Consider the following 18,980-nt stretch of genomic DNA (forward strand, 5'->3'; position numbering starts at 1 on the left):
TAGAAATGCCACGAAAAAAATAAACCCTGTTCGACTCAATGCTGAACGTCTTACCCGGCTTGAGAGTCTTGATGGCGACCGGGGTGGTGTTGTTCCACACACCCTGCCACACCTCCCCGAACTGGCCGTGTCCCAGCTTCTTAATCAGCTTCAGGGATTCCCTGGGAATCTCCCACTGGTCCTTGGAGTTGTAGCAGAGATCGATCTAAATATGAATACAAGTCCATCCATTAGAATCAATTCAAATGCTAGTATGTACACATATAGTAAACTAGAAAGGTAACATTTGCATGTAGATAAAACATCACTAGTAACCATGGTCATTGACCTTATAATCTCCTGTGCTATCACCTTATACACCAATGTTATTTGTTATACTTAGATATAATAAGTGACCCTATGTTTTATCTTAATACGAGCTCTGAAAATGTTTGTAACGAATCCGCAATTCAGCACGCGGGCTGCAAGTGATTTGCATTTTAATAAACCATTCATCATCATCTGCAAGACCTTCCAGGCCTTGGAGACACTCTAACTGTAAAGATGTATTAGACATGTAGGTGCCATTCAATTACCTGCGGTTTCTCTATGACTTCCAGTGGTTTTCTGAGGGTGCAGCACAGCCCGTAGGAGGCGGTGGAGTAGTGGTCCACCAGGGAGGCCAGGTCTGGGAAGGTCGTGCGGCGGTTGATGTAAAACTCGCCGTTAGCCCACCGGCCTAAGCGGTAATGTTTCACTGCGGAAAATCAACGCATCATGTCAGCTAACAAGGAATTTGGAATCTATCTGCAGTCTTTTCTTCAAATAATTTCCTCAAATTATATACAAAGACTTGTCTTGTCCAGCATATGGCTGGATCTCGGCAACTTTTATCAGCGAAAGTTTGTGTTTCTTTTTCTTTTGTGCAAAGCTTTTCATTCTTGTCATTTGTAGCGTTAAACTAGTATTGAACGTAATAGGTAAATGTGTAAATGTTGCAGGTGCGAGAAGATTCTTAGTCAAATGTTGAAACCTTTTAATCAAAAAGCTCTTTATCTATGATGTGATCAACTGTGTTCAATGTCTTACCACTATTGACGTCCCGGAGTGACAGGGAAAACTCCCCTAGCTTGCTCTCACTCTCCCTCACGAGGAAGGAGCCTTGTTCTCCGGTCTTCAGCAGCTGTCGCTCCGCGTCCATTCGCTTGATTTTCCCGAAGAACCACCTGTAGTAACCATAACGTATACGCGTAAGGACAGTACATGTACCAGTACACTCATTATCGTCCTACCCACTATTATTACCTTCGTGTAGCAGTATATATATGATTCTGGCAGTGTTTGTTTAGATACATGTATTTACGTATGCCGTTTATAACTATAGACCAAGAAGCTACGAATCTGTTGTCATGAATTTTATTATGTGGTTATGGCCTATTAATGAAATTATTAGATTTCGGACCGCCTGCTGGCTTTCCTCAGTACGTACTGCAACAGAACTTCCAGTTTAGATATATCATGTTCTGGACAATCTAGGGTCATGATTTTCTTGGGGGGGCGTGGGAAGATAGCTCTTGGCCACGTAGTCCAATCTTTCACATTGTATCTTTTATTTGACTTCTATTCACAGTGGACACATGATGTGCTCTACAAATACCAGACAGTAGCGACGATGGAAAATGTCGAAAATAGACAAATGACCCTGTCCCTAAGCGACAGTGCGTAAATGTTCAAACGCACACGGGCTTTTTCAAAGTGTGAAAAACGTACACATTGGACGAGGCTACAGGCCTATAGGGAGAGTATCAAATAACAAGACAAAATGAATCTTTGTTTATTGTTTCGCCCCGTCTTATGCATGTATTCAATGCATAACTTCCGCTATCAAATAAGATGATCATATATAATGTAATATGAGTGATTGGTAGGGTCGCGTGGCGTAACGGCAGAGTGCTCATCTCTAAACCAAGGGGTCCCGGGTTCGAGTCCTGACATGCCATCGATCGTGTGCCCTTGGAAAAAGGCACTTTACATACCTTTCCTCACTTCACTCAGGTGAAAATGAGTACTGTATTGTCCCATGTGTTGGTGGCGGCATTAATATAAGCCGAAACGACTTGTGTACCGACACCACGTCTTGTGATTACTTGTTAGAATAAACAAAATATGCGTAATTAGTTACCATCTATGCATTGAGTTGCTGTGAATTGAATCAAATCGAGTCAACAGATAAAGTTCGTAATTTTTTTCAGTATTGGTTGAAGTCAATCGTTTATATCAACCATTCTTATGATGTAGAGGCAAGTTTGATATAAGATTTTAAAATCAAATTCCTGAACTATATAGATCATATGGCAAGACTTTCCAACATAAAAAATTGCTACCGAGAAATATAGGATCGTCTCTTTTGTCACAATCCTTCTGACCTTTCTTTACATACGTAACCATTTTCTCAGAAGTGCATTTCTGTGCTCCTCTGTGCTTACATGTCGTCTGAATTCTGACATTTTTCGCCATCTTTATTTATTTTTAAAGATGTCAATCTGGCATTTCTACACCATGTCTTCGATGCAGCAGTTCTTCTCAATCCATGTAATTTCATTACTTTCGTCTGAGCTATGATTGGTCTGCTCATGATTCACTTATCTTGGTGATGTGGATTAAAATACGAACGTCTAGAAAGAGGGTAGCTTTCACTTAAAAGTGGCTGGCCAGGATACCAAAGGAAAGGCCGTCCAAAAATATAAATCACTTAAAAACGCTTTAAAAACGTCCGAAACAGGCCTAACCTTTGCTTGAAGGTTGACATGTAGACTGAGATCAATTAAGTTCAGAATGCGTCGCGATTGGTAATGTACATGTATACCCAGCGGGCGCGTTATTATTGATTGTAGCGTTATTACTGTATTGGTAATAAAAATGTTTTTATTCTGTCAAATACGTAGCTGGTGTTACATTTAGCAAACCCTAACAAAGACACACGTGATGGGTAATGGAGATCTTCAGAATGGCAAGAAGCCAAAGACTAGTCTTCTTCCCTTTAAATGATGTGGTTTCTATTTCTAACTAGAGATATTACAGATTTTACAGATCCGCTAGCCGCTAGCTGAGTGTTGAATTTATATTCTGCAGTACTATCTACACACGTTTGTTATGTGTCTGTTAAGTCTTGACCTGTACCTAGCCCGTCGTGGCATGAATGTACAATAAAGGTATTTCATTCATTCTTTATTATTAAAAGCAGCTAGCCTTTTAATTTTGATGAAGCCTACTTACAGATCAATTATAATACATATCAGACAGCAGATACTTGGCGTTTTAAGGTATAACGAAATAGATTTTTAAACATCTTGGTGATAGTAGTACTATGAAAATGCCTCCAAAACTACACAAATGAAATACTGGTTTTCAACGATATCTAGGTCATGAGACTTGAAAAAAAACAGGCATCCTTTGTGGCTTGGTTTTATCATGTATATTGATACAGAGTATACTCGAAAAATCCGGAAGTATTGGTATTTCAGAAATTTGACCCGAATGACTATTTGGGCCATAGGGACATCTTTATCATAACACATACCAACTAAGGCTAAGGCAAAAATGTGTTTCCAGTTTTAGTCCTGAAAAATATGGGTAGGTAGGGATTCTCTCTTTTTTTGCTTTATTTAACAAATGCAGGTAAGTATGTAAAACTGAAATACATATCAGAACCATTGTTTTCTCAGGACCTGTCCCTCCGTTTGCTTCTAGGAAAAGGCAAAATATTTCATCTGACTAACTCAAGCAAAAGTGTTTCTGACTATGCTTGAAATAACTTCCAAGAGGGTTTAAAATATATAATAATATAACTAAAATGCAAATATCAGATCGTACAAGGACAATGAAGGCTGTGGCCGGCGGGTTTTTGTTAGGCCATAGGGTCTGTCAGGAAACAATGGCTTTTCTTCGCTTCATCTGCATTCTGAGAGGTGATGGTGGCAGGAGGGTAACAACAGCACTAATGTAGCGACTACCCCGATTAACTGTCACAGACTCTGATAAATGACGTGCTGAAAAGTGGTAAATGACTCGTGCGACAAACGGAATCCACTCTAAACTACGTGCGTCAATAACCCCCCCCCCCCTTCAACAAATAGACCAGTACAAAAGGTTTGTCACTTTTGACACAAGTGAGAGCGGGTATTTCCCTAATGCATGTAATTCGTCATTATATTCTTTTTACGCTTTCAATCTGTAAGTCATTGTATGCTTTTTACGTTTTCAGTCTATAATTACATAGATGGATGCATACGGTAGCAAGACAAACTTCTGACAAGGAGGGATTTAAAGTTTTTAAATTTCCCTGCTTTAACTTAAAGATACTCTCGCGAAATATCTTATGAGGACATATAGAATATCTTTTTTGAACATTTGGTATTTCGAAATTCTATTTTAACCCTTTTACTGTATGTCAACAATATCGCACTGAGGTGTAGTTGGTGCGTCTGGAGGGAGGGGGCAAATCTTCTGATATGATGGTACATCATCAGGCGGAAACTACGGGGGCCCAAAGAGGCACTTTTTTGTCTCTTGTCTTTTTTTAATCCTGTCCTTTTGTTCCACCGTAGAAAGGAGATACAAATGTTATGTTTAACAGGTGTTAGAACTTCGCAATACCTTATCTCATGATCTCTGTTTTTTTTTTCCCTTGAATAAAAATTAGACTGAGTATGGTAGCATTTTTGTGGGAAGGCGGGATGAGATTGGGGAGGGGGGACGTCCAATACCACAAAGGAGTTGGTATTTTTTGGCATGAGATATTGACTCAAATTAACCTTAACTAATAGTAGGCCCAGACCCAGGCACTCCCTTCTTAGACCTGCTCCTTGTTTGGCCATGATAAGGTTATTTTAAGTAAATTCACAAAGTACTCACGGTTTTGCCTGTAGAGAAGAGGCAGGTGCCACGTAGTTGGAGGGGATGTAGCCACGTTTCTTGGTGACGATATTTCTTGCTTGCCACCAGTCCCCGTCCATCATGTTTAGGATCTCTAACTTTTCGCCCTTGCGAAAGGACAAGTCCTCCGTCGTGCGAGCCGAGTAGTCGTGTAGCGCGATGAAGATCTCCTTCTTGGCGCTACTGCTGTTACAACGTGAGGGCAGGGCAGGTGGGCCACCGTACCCCCCGCACATCCCAGTCGGCGGAGTAGGAGGCACACCACCGGCAGCCTGAGCGTAGCTCATGCGGTTATTCTGCGCCATACCGTTCATCGGCATCATGGGCACGCCGCCATTACCGAGCATATCGCCGGCGACACTAAAGCGTGGGTCCATGAAGCCCTGCATGTTCTGGCGAAGCAGTCCCAGCTCCATTCCGTTGGGAAAACCTCCGTTCATGGCGTAGTTTGGGTGCTGTGGAACCGTGCCCAAACAGCCACCCATGGTTTTATGACACAGCGCACTATTCTGCACAACTATAATAAAATATGATCCTTTCTTTTTTCCTTCGGAAACGCTTACCACCCTACAACTACTCTATTCCAACAAAAGAGGTCTCCAGAAAACAGCGCTACTAAGTTATAAGTAATCGAGTCACCTTACAAGGTTCGTCTCAACCCGAGAGCACCTTGATCCTTTGTTTTTCGTCCATTTTACTGTCCTGCCATATCCACACGACCACTCCCAGCGATACACACAAACACCCTGTGGGCGAAAAATGCGTCAATCGAGACTAATTTTCCACCTAACTCATGATTATTCATTGTTTAATCACCTCGCAGTTCTGAAAAAAAATACTAGTAGCTGCAGCGGCTTTTGCTGTGTAATGTTTTTCATCGTCTTCCACAGAATAATCATTCCACCTAATCATTTTCTTCAACTCACTAACTGTCACTTGGGCGATTTTTTTACGTAAATTGTTTTACGTAGATTATATGTACATTTAACAACACGTTGATCATTTACCTTTCTATAGGCAAAAGGTCAAACCTAAGGATTGATTTGTCTTGAAAAATTCATTTTTATATAAGCAAGCAACTTTGTACAGCAAATATCGCGGATATGTACAATAGTGGTAAATGTCTTGATTTGACTCGTTTTGTTACATGTAACCCTTTAGGCGGAACGTTGTTATTTTTAGTGGCTGTTGTTTTCCCCACTCGCCGCCATATTTATACCAAGTACTACAATGCAGTCTTGGCCAATGGAGGGTTGATTTTGTGATGTCAAAGGTCGAGCGATAGTTGTGACCTTTCATGCCTAATATACTATGCTATATTTTGTGTAATATATACATGATATATGGCATACACGAATATACTTCAAAGTTAACAGTTCATGATATTAGTAATGTTTTCGTAATAGACTGTAAAACATTGACACGTTCGAAGCTAACACGGCATTTGAAAGCTGAATGAAAACTTTATACGAACTGCTGAATACGTCACTGCTGTCTGCTGATATACATAATAGATGCTCTGACCTCAATGAAAAGTGATCAGCAGTCCCATCTAAATATTTCATGAATAAACAAAAAAATTGGAGATTTCAAATCCCCAAAAAATATTAAATATGATGCCAAGCTTCATACTTCCAGTTTATATCGTTTCGTTTGCCCCTATGATAGATGTAGGCCGATCTAAAAGTTAGCACTACCGAAAATTTCCCGAAAGTATAGGTCTGATGAAGGATCTACAGCCGGCAGTAATACCAAGTGACCTGGCTCTCCTGATGGGACATAAACGATCGGTACTTAGCAAGTGAACCATCGGATGGTCTCTCTTTCAACTCCAACGTTCCCATGAGACGCCTACGTGCACGCCATCACGTTTATCTCACCGCGTTTCTTAGTCGCCGTTGGTGATTGAAAATGGTACGATATAAGTAAATGTAAACTTTAAAAAAATACTAGTCCACACATTAAGAGAAAATTAAATGACACAGTACATGTATATCATAAAATTAAATGACACAGTACATGTATATCATAAAATTAAATGACACAGTACATGTATATCATACTTTCGAAGTAGAGGAAGCCAATATAGCCAATACAACAAGAAATCGAAGATCTCATACCTTCATGAAATATTGAGAGTTTTTGTGAATTGCTTGTTTTATTCATCATTGTAAATTTTTCGCTGATTATATCTAAGTATTCTGTCACTGTCTTTGATAAGGCAACAGGGATGCATGTAGCAGGAAATAAGATGACCTTTTCCAACCCTTCCCGGGACGTTTGACCTAACTTCCTGTCAGTGTCCCCGACGTGACTATTACGTGGAAATAACAGACAAAGCACTCTATTTCCTATTTTTAAAAAAAGAAAGAAAATTAAATCATAAGACTTGTCCTAAGGTGGAGTATGCCAATAAAAAGTCAAACAGGTCCATAATGATTTTAAACGTGAACCTCAGAAAGCAAAAACGATCTGAAACATGACATAATTTTATCGTTATGATATATTGACGTAGCTTCCATATGCCATTTGTTGACCTTGAAATATGAAATATAAAGCTACAAGCATTACTCGTTCATAAAATCATACCGAGTAGCAAGGGCCAGGGACGTGCTTGTGTCTTCAGGTTATTTCCAAGGACTTTCGTTTGATTCTCAAATGTCGTTAAATGGGTTTAAGCTGAGACTTCATGGCAGTGTGGTTAACTTTGTCATCTTTAATTAGCGTAGAAATTTGAAAAAAAAATCCATTGGGTGATGTATTTAGTCAACCCAAGATGGTGGATCCAAGCTGATATCTGTGTGGCCATTTTATGACGTCATTTGACATGGCTGCTGCTGAAATGTATTCTTTAGTTTTACGGGAATTTAAACGATTTCAGATAAAACCAAATACACATGTAAATGTACCATAATGGCGTCATAATTCGTCATAATGACATAAAGGTTGTGGTAAAACCTAATTGTACTACAGTATCCTGGTTTTAGTGGTCATAAGACACGTAGTTTAGACGTTGCAGGTACATGTAGTGAGCCTTCAAAAGTCCGGACTGAACAGAGTTCAAAGCGCCGGAGGTGTAGAGCTGATTATCTCCTTTATAATGTCTCTGAAACTGACTACACAAGGATAAGTCACGCGATCGATAGAAGATCAGTATAACGTGAAGCCGACAGTGCAGTCCTTTTGAAACACCTTTGTAACATGGTTCTGGTAATGCCAGGGGAACCGTCCTGTGCCCAGACAAAGAAACTTGACCAGTTCCCAAAGGTGGTTCAAACAGGGGCTACATCATGCGCGTCATCATAGAAACTTTAAAAAAGCATCGTGTGGGACAGCTGCCACTCAAGGGTGAAGATGTGCATTGGGCGTGGGAGGAGCGCCGAGTCACGTCTGACGCAAGCACGCCTATAGAAAGAGCTGCAGTTCCAACAGTTCAGCCACTTCTTGCCAAGATGATCACGAAGACCCATCTTCTCCTGCTGGTGAATGTGGTACTGAATGGAGCGGGACAAGGCATTGTCTTCACAGGGGTAGGTCAGTCGTTTGGCAGCGATCAGTTATCTGTGGTATTATGTTTTTAAGTACGGCTACTTAATTCCCTTAAATATTTTTTTGGTTGCGAATAAAAACACCAACCGGTATGGTTATCGTAATTTTACGGTTACAATCATAGACTACATGACTATTGAAGCCCAGGAAACTGCCAAGTCTTTTTATTTGCCTTATTCTTTCACAGTAATAATGTTGTGTAAACTGCAGGTTTCAGATGATCTAACAGGATCTTTCATTTTCCACAATTTAGAACTTTAGCTTACAAAGCACAACTTGCATTGTGTTTCGATTCTGCAACCTTTACAACGTTTGTTCGTACCAGTACCGGAAAAATATAATATGTATATAACGTCATATAGATGTCTGAATTCGCACGTGGAATTCGATGAGCAAAGTAAGGTAAGCCGTCTCATTACTGCAGCAATACTTGAACAGGAACGTAGGGTCGATTTTACCTGCCCAAAGATCCAGCCTTGCCCCTGGCTTGTTGCAAAGTGGCATGCTTTGCTTTTAATACTATTATATCATCTTTATCCTTCAACTTCAAAAATGAAGACATGGCATGATATACATTGAACAGCAGAAACATTTTTCAACGTATGTACTAAACGACAATTTTATTGTCGCTTTGGGTCTGTATCGCGCAAGTTGCACAATCACGCTTCTGCCCATGACGGAGAGGGTCATGATTCTGGCATATGATTCTGACATCACGGGTATCAGCGCCCAATGTAGCAAACTGACAAAACATTCCGTCATGAAACAAAACTTGAATATTTTCAACACTCTTGACTAGATAGATTGTGTGCATCAGTTTCAACGTTGTGTGTTCAAAGTAGTTATTCAATTGTTAGTTAATAGTACAGTAACATGTTATAAGTGAATGAAGCCTCTCAATTCTGCAGCAAAAAGTACTTAGTTTGCTCGCTGCATGATGCAACTAAACGAAGGAATATTCCTTACGACGCGGACACGTTCGTCGTAGGTCGCCATAGATCTGAGACAGCCTTTTCCGTATCCATACAACTGAATGTTGCAGGAAATGTGTTATGATTAACCCAACAATGTCCTATAACTTAGATAAAACGACGTAGGTGACAGGGCCCTTAAAATTAATGGTGAAGAGATTTTAGGAGGGTCTGGATACATCTAAAATATGGCAAACACATAGCCAATGTATTATACATTTAACTGCATCTCAAGACTTCAGTACTCTCGGCACGTGTACAAGTATTGTGGGTAGAGCAGACAATGACGTTTAAACAAACAGCCGTTTTACGTTTCATTTTGCCATCCACTATGCCATTGTAAAAAGAATCCAGTAGTGTGATCTTTGTTGGAACATGGGGAAACAGGCAGTAACGTTTGGCGTTGATGTATTCTTCTACCCCTTGAACTGCCGTACCCTTTCAGGCTGATTTCATGCAAACTTGGATCTCCAATTAAAACAGCACGGAATTTACAGTCATATGTGTTGCTTTAAAGTCAATGGCATTAGGCCAAACAAAAAGTTCAATTCAGACCTTTCTTCAACTGTATTGTAACACTGGGTAAATGTCAACTTACATTTCAAGCTTATTTGGGACTGTACGTACCAACACAGTAGCGTGCCCCATTCACCATACGCAGGGCTGTTATAAAACCCCTTAAGCCCCTAGCATGAAAGTGGTGGTACAAGTCATTAATAAATAAAGACTAAGCTTTAACTTCCAACACTAACTACAAAGAGTTGGGACTTACCCCAACTTTTCGGTTGACCCCATCAACCTTGTTCATGGAATGGACCCGTCAACCGGAAATTTGGGGTAAGTCGCAATTCTTTGTAGTGTTCGAAGTTAAAGCGTAGTCTTTATTTCATAACCACATAGCCCCTGTTACCCTTCTGAAAGACCATCCGACTGCTCCCAGGCACCTAGGTCGGGGCGGAGTCTGGAATCCATCCAGTTCTAGCACATGTGGGCCCCTCTGATTGTATCGAGCACAACATCACTTTCCAAACTTGTAAAGAATGTAAAGGAATTAAGAAAGCCGGAGATGGTCTGAGAAACCCTCTAATTCTTCCTGCAAGTTTTAAATCTCCGATTTCTTGTTCTCCCTACAGGAATGTCGGAGCGACGATCATTGCTTACGTCACGTGTCTCCGGACACCTGCTGCGCATTCTGGGACCCAAAAGGGGGACTGAACGTCTGCAAGAAACTGGGAGAGTGGCGACAACTTTGTCAAGTCACCCCAGAAGACATCCCCTACCCGTTCAGCGGCAGGAAAATAACCTGGATCTGCCCCTGTGGTCCCGACCTTACGTGCCGACCACTGCTCCCGGGCGCAAAGTTTGGAACATGCCAGTAAACAACATCAAGGTAACAAAGCGGACCGGCAAATCTCAACGTGCTAGATGCTACACACGGATACATCTTGGACAATGTATCTTACAGGAACAAGAATCTCCTCACAGACAATGCCTTGCGGGACAAGACATAGTAAGCTAGCGCTAAGACCACTATCACTCGTATTGGAACAAAGCTAGCGCTGAGGTGATCACACATAGTTTGTATTTAGTGTTACAGCGGCTGTAACTTAAGTGGCCATTAAGTCTGTTAGGTGACCTATACTTTCCAGGTATACGTATGATTCTTTAGAATGTCGTGAAATAACATCTATAACATCACATATACTCGAATGAAAGCTCATCTGTGCTGGTAGAATCCCTAATTGTAAAGTTTAAGCTTTGTTCTAGCACAACAGAAACACCGTGAATTTTCAGTTCGGAATCGGTGAGCGTGATGACGTCAGGGGTGAAAAAGTGACCGGAAGACGGAATGTACCACGGTTCAGACGTGGTTGGTTCACTCCTGTCGTCAGCACGTCTCCGGAAAGTCAGCGCAGTGAATCAGTCATCTGAGAAAGGTACTCAGGTCGACGACATCGACTTCAATTCATGGTGTTTCTGTTGTGTTTAAACAAAGCTTAAATTTTACAACTTTATTTATTAAAAGTAAACATAGACGTTTATTGCAAATTCATGCCCGGGGGGCTAATTGCAGATTACAAACATAAAAGAACAATGAAACGTAGTATAAAATAACTAAAATCTACATGATAAAAGGTAGTTGTCTAGAGCTATCATTTATATGTAGCGATTTCTACCGAAAATCGGTGCTAATTTACCTATCAGTACATAGAAACACCTCTGCACGAATTGAGTTCCTTCTAATGGCTCCAGAGGTACAGTCACGTCCGCGCCGCTACACCTGAGAGTACTTCCACCACCATTTAAATGGAATTGTCGTAGGCCGTCATTAAGGGCGAAGTTGATGGAAGCATTGGCGGCCAGCATTTCCCTTATCATCATTTGTACTCCTAAAGGCTTTCAGTTGAATAGCTAAATGTGAATTTAGTGTATTCAAAATGCCTTACAAAAGTAATATGTATACATACAAGTGAGATTAAAAATATTAAACCAAGAACACAAGACAGTCCATTGTACCAGAAACAAGACAGTCATTCAACCAACCACCTTTATATAGTTTAAAAGGTTTCACATTAAACTTCTTACCCAGCATACAACTTAGATGTACAAGCCAGAGTGTGAAGACCATCACACATTTAGGACCTTCCCATACTTTCCTCCCAACCTAGGCTGGTGCTGATTTTCGAGTGAGTCTAGAGTTTATCCTGTTCTAGCTCCAGATCTATCCTCTATCGCAAAGACTTATATTGACTTTCCCAACTTTGGTTTGTAAAAATGTATAGTCAGATGACCAGAAAATTGGCTTTGTGTAGTGCTTTAAGGATGTTTAGTTTGAGCTGCAAATTGATAATCATAATAAATTGTACCTATACATATATGGATACCACAGAGGGAAAAAATGCCAAAAATGCTAGGGTCAAACTGTTGAGCCAGTTAGACCAAAGTGATATACACTGTCATGTTATATGTCTGTGTGAACCAAAGTACTGGTATATATGGAAGTGTACTTGGGAAGTAGTTATACATGTCAAACTAAAGAAAAGTAATCTGTGTAGAATATACATCTCTTATTTTCATTTCTTTAAGATATTCACTACAAAATCATTACAGTCTACGGAATACCGGGAGTTGAGTCTGGTACAGCCAATCATCTGTGAAAAAGGAGAAAGCAAATAAAGAAAAAAAGAAAGCAAAATGCAGATCACATGTAACTGATTAGATCATTAAAGAATTTAGGAAATACTTGTGGAGTGCCAAGCCTCTTAACTTCATTTCTTTTTAACATCTATACATCTGTATTTCAGTTCTGTTAAACCATCAACCATTTATTCATTTCAGTGCTAAAGGATTTTTTCTCTATGATGATGCTGTTTAAGACCCTTATAGCTGGTATGAGCAGCAGGCACAGCCAGCTTGTACCATAAAGTCTTCAGCTCATTTGCCTGGTTCACTGGCTCAGCCAGTTTTGGATGTAGCCTTTGATGGTTTCCCTTGCTTGTTGCAGCTCAGGAGGGTCCCCAAACCTGGCTGGGTACATGTTGGCACAGTGTGCAGTTCCTGTTGGAATTTGAAAAAAATCACAAAATATGTATACTAATAGCTGTAAATCAGGAAATGTCTGAAGTGGGTTTATTTCTATAATGTGATATATAGTTCTATCATACTACAGAATCATTTCAACCGTTAACTTCAAACACTGTGAAAACCTCCTTCAAGTTTTCTTTCATACTACAAAATAAAACAATGCCACTGCAAAGATAGATGCAATTATTAGCATGATATATTGCAATGAGTAAACAAAGTAAGAGTTGATAGCAGTCTTTTCTATGTCCAGAAAAATGTATGAATATTGGCACATATGCCTTTGCATACAAGCACGAACTATACTAAATCTTTTAATGGACATCAAAGAAAACAGAACATTGAAACCAATAAACCAAAAAACACCAGTTTCTTTTTAGATCCCAACCATTTACCTTTTATGTAGATGGCATGTAAGTCTGTGCCTTCTGGGTCTTTGGTAATTCCCAGGGCATGCCACGGATCAATCGACCCATTTGGGAAGACAATCTTCGTTCCAGCAATTTTCAAAGCTCCATAGTTGGTGTTTGTTCTCTTTATGCCTTCCATGAGTGTAGACTGGTTGAACTGAGGCCCATAGATGTCAGAACATTGCTGTAATGAGAAGCTGTAAAGGGAGAGATTTTGTTTTTTATATACTACATAGTCAACCCTACTGCAAGCTATAACTTCTACATTTCTACAGACCCATACAATTCTGTTTTCCTGGCCCTTTAAATGTCTCCACTGGGTGTAGTTTAGTCTGCATCTATTCAACTGTACTTAAGCCTCAGGGAGACTCATATTCAGCAACTGAGAAGTATTCACAACAGTCTTACTGTGAAGTCAATTTAACATCTTGGTTCTATTACTTTCTTATTTTATATTCTACAAAAAAAGATAATTGTCTCAGTTGATATTGAAAATGTCCTTACTATGTGACCAAAGCACCTGTGCATTAAGTGTGACGAGGAAACACATTACAAGCCCATTTAGCAAAAAGCATGGGCACTGGCAAAATCAATGGGATGGGACCTTGTCAGTGACAGGACATATGTTTGCTGTTATTCCCACTGGGACTGCTAGGAGGCAGACTTTTTCTGGTGGCTACAAATCCCACCTACTGTACACTGTATTATACATTTTTTTGTACTTCAATATCTGTAGAGATGAGATGATTATCTCTTGATTTCTCCAATGACAACTGTTTCACCCCTAATCTTTGAAAGATGTCCTTCAAACATTATCTTGGACAAACACTGAGAGACATACTTGGCACCCAAGCCTGCTCCCAATCATCATATGACATATATCCATTAGGAACTACTTTGCTGCAGTTAAGTGCACAAACTGCACACTGGGGAAACAAGACACCTGAAACATGAGACATTTCCTATTGCTCTCCACAAAAGTTAACTCCGGATCTGGAGGTATTGTTTTGGGTGGCTGTTCTGTGGGTGTGTGTTTCTGGTGGTTTTAATAGCTTAATTGGTGGCATGGTGGGTGGGAGGTGATTTGGTCCTTTGACCTCAAATTCAACCCTCATGTAATCAGTCTACAGTTACACCGATTTCCCCTCACTTTCTGTGACTCGACTGTATTCAGAATAACTGGATACAAGCAAATACTAGTAAACAGAGAAACACACCTAAGATGAAACCTCCATCCCTGAAGATAACTAACCTGAGTGGGAATCCATCCCCAAAGGGCTGGTTTGGAGAGTCTGAAGTCTGGTAGAATCCAAACTCTGTACATGTTTGATAGATCCACTGGCGACCTAGAAAGGTAACACAACAGTTCACTAGCACAAGGTTCCTAGTACTTAGAATTTAGCATTAGAGTTTCGGATTCGAGCTCTATAAACAGGCAGTAAGGTATATAATTAGGTTTTTGCTGACATGTTACTCTATTTCATGCATTACATCTAAAATTTATGGTACACTTTTAGGTTAGGTGCCCACTTGAGCCCTATACATGTCACAGCAAAGTAGTTCCAACCTCCTTCTGATGCTGCACTCTCCCAAGATGTCTCACGGAGCTCCTTAATCATGGCAGTGTAGGAGATGTCCAGACATTTCTGTTCATATGTCTTCATCATGAGGCTGTTGACAGCTGCATACCTGTCCACCAATGGCATGGAGATGTCATTCATCATGCTACACAGGACATCCAGGGTGATGTTTGTGCCCACTGCACCCTGGGAACACAGCAGGACATAGAGTCACGATTACATCATTTCCACATGGAGGGTCCACTAGGAGGGTGACACACTTCAGTGCTGATCACTTCTGGGTACAGAAGTATTGTTTTGGGTGGCCGAGCTGTAGATTTGTGTGTCAGCGACAGTTGCATGGAGGGTGGAAGGTGAATTTGACAGTTGTTTGATAGAGAGGTCAAGTTACAAGGTGATCCGGCATGCACTGGGTGGGAAGAAGTCAATTCACCACCACAGATACACAACAAGCTCTCAGCCTGCAAGGTTTCTCTAGTAAGTGTGTTGAACGTACACCAAACCACCTCTTTGGTTGTGACAGTAAATTCACAACAACTATATAGACTTCCCAGAAGTTGGAAACATCTGACTTCTTGTTACTGGAAAAGTGATGGGGTTGATGGGCATTCAGAAACTTGCAAACTATATTTTACCAATTAAGTAACAATGCATTAAAAATATGAATTTTTTTATCAATCAAAATTATGCACATTACAACGACTTACCTCAAACTCCCTGTTGTCCTTGTTGTACTGTACCACACCCATAAAGTTCCCAGATATTGTACTCCAGAAGTTTGCCACATCATTTGCAACATTTACATCCAGGGGTGAGCAGAGTCTGTCAGACATAAAACATATCCAACCACTTTACAAACTTGATACTGTAAATTGTGAGATGCAGTGATTTCAAATGCGATGTCCTCTTAACACAACATGAAACTGCAAAATATGTGTTTTGTATTCCTTTTGTACTACAGAATTGTTTCTACCGCAAACCTCACACCATGAAAACCTCCTTTTTCTCTCATATTGTCAAAGGGAAAATGCTTGGACAGAATCAGTGAGAAATTTACATAAGTGAAAAAACCCTGAACTTTATTTCAAAGCTCTAAATATTTCACGGAGGTATGAGATCTTCGACTTCTTGTTTCTCTTGTGGATGGGTCATACAGAAAACAGTAAATGTAGTCACACATAGTATCATGATTGACAAATGCAGTAACCATGCAGTAACCATTCCTTTAACCGGAGCTCAGAGAAGACCTACTTGAAGAGCTTGCTGAGATCCTTCACTCCCTCCTGTGTTTTCAGCATCTGCTTCACTGATTCAGTGGCTTCCTGGATGTTCTTGGTACACTCAGGGCCAGTGGTAGCCAAGGAGTCTCTAACCACCTCTACATACTCTGGAGGAAATTAAACATCCTATTTACTGTCAAGTAATTACAGTTTCTTGGCACCGATAGGCTAACAGTGGATTTGTCCTGTCCTTGGTACTGAATGACTTTTGTTTCTGTACTTGGTGCTGATTGGCTTGTGGAAAAGAATGTGACATTTGCTCTGTCCTTCGTGCTGATTGGTTAGTTTATAGCTTTAGTTTCTGTACTTGGTGCTGATTGGTTTGTGCAAAAGAACATGGTATTTGCCCTGTCCTTGGTGCTGATTGGTTGGTTCATGACTTTTGTTTCTATGATTCAAATAAAGAGGTACATAATACAGTAGGGATTGAGATCAAAATGACAATATAACAAGTGAGTGAGTGAGTGAGTGAGTGAGTGAGTGAGTGAGTGAGTGAGTGAGTGAGTGAGTGAGTGAGTGAGTGAGTGAGTGAGTGAGTGAGTGATAGTGAAAATAAAATAAATTTGTATTGACAAGGCCAACAAAACCGTTTTCTTCAGACCATTCAAACCTTGTCTCACTTGAGCAGTTTCATGACTTTTAACAAAATAGTATCTCAAACCTAGTTCAAACCTACCCACAAAGTCCAGCTCAGCAAGTAAAGGCCCACTGGTGGCCACTGCTCCTGCTACCAGATGGGGGTACTTCAGACGGAACCAGGCAGACAGGGAACCTGAGAATCATCCCAAACAAAACTCATGATATACTCAAAATTTCACATACATACATATTTATTCAATTACACATATATATTTGCAAATTGTATTAGTCACAGTGCTTAGGACAACAAATTTTCTAATGGATAAAAAATGGAAGATGCACAATTTTAAACAGTCTCTGATGGATTAGTTACATTTTGTCATTGCCATTCAGAAGTCCTACTTTATCAGACGTACCTGGGTATGAGCCACCAAACGTGATCCACTTGTTATCAGTTAGGCCCATTTTCTCCACCATGTAGTTACGGAAGGATGCCAGGTCAGCTAGGGCCTGCTCACTACTGAGGTACTGAAGATTCTCAACACTGGTGTCTCTGTAGGGAGAAATTAGTGGGTTTTTTTTATGCAGAAAAATATGTATTTTGCAAGACAACAGTGACAAGAATGTCAACAGACATTACCCAGGAAGTTCAGGCATCGTAGTTTCTGCCTGCAAAGTGACACAAGCCCAAAAGAGTCTGTCTCTGAGTATGAGACAAAAACATATACCAAACAATCAATGAACTGAAATAAAGTCATGTATACCCAGGTGAAAGAAGTGGACATTGCGCTACACAAAGTTGCAGTACTTACTCAGTAGGGTGGCTCTTTCCGTAGTACCTATGCTCCAGCATGAGACATAGAGCTTTGAACTCCTTTGCATATTCAATCCAAGTCCCAGTCACCATCCATAAGGGGTTAGCTGTGCCCTCTCCTCCAATCATTAGGAATACAGGTCCCCCTGGCTTGAAGAATGTGTCATTTACAAAGTACCTCTGCAAAGCAAACATAGTGTAAAACTAGAAAGGCCAATATTTGCTTTGGAGCAAATACAGCGATGGGTTCACCACATTTTACGACATGGCAGGGAAAGAATGGGAAACACAAGGGAAAACAATGATTTACATTGATATAACTATAATATGAAGTAAAATACAACTAAAACAACAGTTGGATAGCTATTCCCTACTTTATTGGTTAGGATTTTTAATTGCATAATGCAAACTGTTGATTTTCAAAATAAAAAAAAAAACGTCCATGCCCGGCATTCCAATGCTGGAGCAGGAAAGCTTGAAATACCTACCAAAACACTTGAATACAGACATACTGTCAGTATGGAAATGCTTCTGTGCAGGTGTTAATCAAGTTAAATCCCAACAGCCAATCAGCAAGAAGTATAGAGGAAAGCTGCATGCCTATTGGTTGATGCCCTGCATTCCATTGCGATGACTCATGCCCAAACGTGGTAAACAAGGCAAACTAACACAGTAATACATTTGCTATAACACAGCCAAAAAACTCAAATAAAACCATTCTAAAAGCCTGTATCACAATAATTTAAAAAACGCCTAGGGGTATTTGCCCACTGTACCTCCATACCAAATTTCAGGACCTTAGGCCCTAAAATGAAGAAGCTGAATCCATTTAAAGATATGGCAGGAGGAGGAGGAGGAGGAGAAGGAGAAGAAGAAACATCAGAAAAAGCAATATGGTTTCACCACACCACTTCGTGGTGTGGTGAACCCATAATAATGCATGGAAGGACATGGGGGGGGGGGTCACAGACACACAAACACCACTCTATAAAAATATCACATCGTACACAGACACACACACTCACCACTATAAAAATATCACATCGTACACACGTACACAGACACACACCACTCTATAAAATATCGCGCTTTATTCTTTTTAGTCAAATATCATTTAAGTTTGATGATATAATATTAAAATTCCCGTGAGATGGATACATAGTTATATATATAGATACGGTCGACAGATGTCCACATGATGATCATGTGATCGTAGGAAGTTGGGGTGGGGAGGGGGGTGCTACTGACCTGTTGCCATGTCCTGAGGTCCGCGTCGTTATAATGGTCTAGCCGCTGTGTCA

The 18,980-nt window shown here is 40.3% G+C and overlaps 2 protein-coding genes across 2 annotated transcripts in view; both read right to left on the reverse strand.

Moving 5' to 3' along the window:
- LOC109485864 (tyrosine-protein kinase SRK2-like) overlaps positions 1–5,399 on the reverse strand; it is a 12,143-nt gene extending 6,744 nt beyond the window's left edge. Inside the window, exons 1-4 of the mRNA XM_019789535.1 lie at positions 4,894–5,399; positions 1,069–1,205; positions 576–736; positions 55–205 (exon numbers count right to left, since the gene is read on the reverse strand). Of these exons, the coding sequence (XP_019645094.1) occupies positions 55–205; positions 576–736; positions 1,069–1,205; positions 4,894–5,399 (955 nt within the window). The remainder of the gene's footprint in view (positions 1–54; positions 206–575; positions 737–1,068; positions 1,206–4,893) is intronic.
- A 6,381-nt stretch (positions 5,400–11,780) lies between these two features.
- LOC109485950 (putative serine protease F56F10.1) lies at positions 11,781–18,974 on the reverse strand. The gene is made up of 10 exons (XM_019789654.1): positions 18,928–18,974; positions 17,678–17,859; positions 17,282–17,418; positions 16,963–17,058; positions 16,258–16,393; positions 15,714–15,828; positions 14,994–15,192; positions 14,679–14,772; positions 13,412–13,623; positions 11,781–12,992 (listed from the first exon to the last, which is right to left on the reverse strand). Exons 2-10 carry the CDS (start codon positions 17,806–17,808, stop codon positions 12,883–12,885), a joined length of 1,230 nt encoding a protein of 409 aa, XP_019645213.1. The 5' UTR covers positions 17,809–17,859; positions 18,928–18,974; the 3' UTR covers positions 11,781–12,882.
- Between the last annotated feature and the right edge of the window lie 6 nt (positions 18,975–18,980).

The sequence above is a fragment of the Branchiostoma belcheri genome, unplaced genomic scaffold, assembly GCF_001625305.1.
Source record: "Branchiostoma belcheri isolate BF01 breed outbred unplaced genomic scaffold, Haploidv18h27 scaffold79, whole genome shotgun sequence".
NCBI classification, from domain to species: domain Eukaryota; kingdom Metazoa; phylum Chordata; class Leptocardii; order Amphioxiformes; family Branchiostomatidae; genus Branchiostoma; species Branchiostoma belcheri.

What these genes read in the sequence shown, in the direction of transcription:
- LOC109485950 (XM_019789654.1), bottom strand. Translation starts at nt 17,808, where the DNA reads ATGATTGGAGGAGAGGGCACAGCTAACCCCTTATGGATGGTGACTGGG. An exon ending in GGAAAGAGCCACCCTACTGA is followed by an intron (nt 17,419 to 17,677) that starts GTAAGTACTGCA and finishes TTCTCCCTACAG; the next exon opens with AGACACCAGTGTTGAGAATC. An exon ending in TGCTGAGCTGGACTTTGTGG is followed by an intron (nt 16,394 to 16,962) that starts GTAGGTTTGAAC and finishes AATTTCCTCCAG; the next exon opens with AGTATGTAGAGGTGGTTAGA.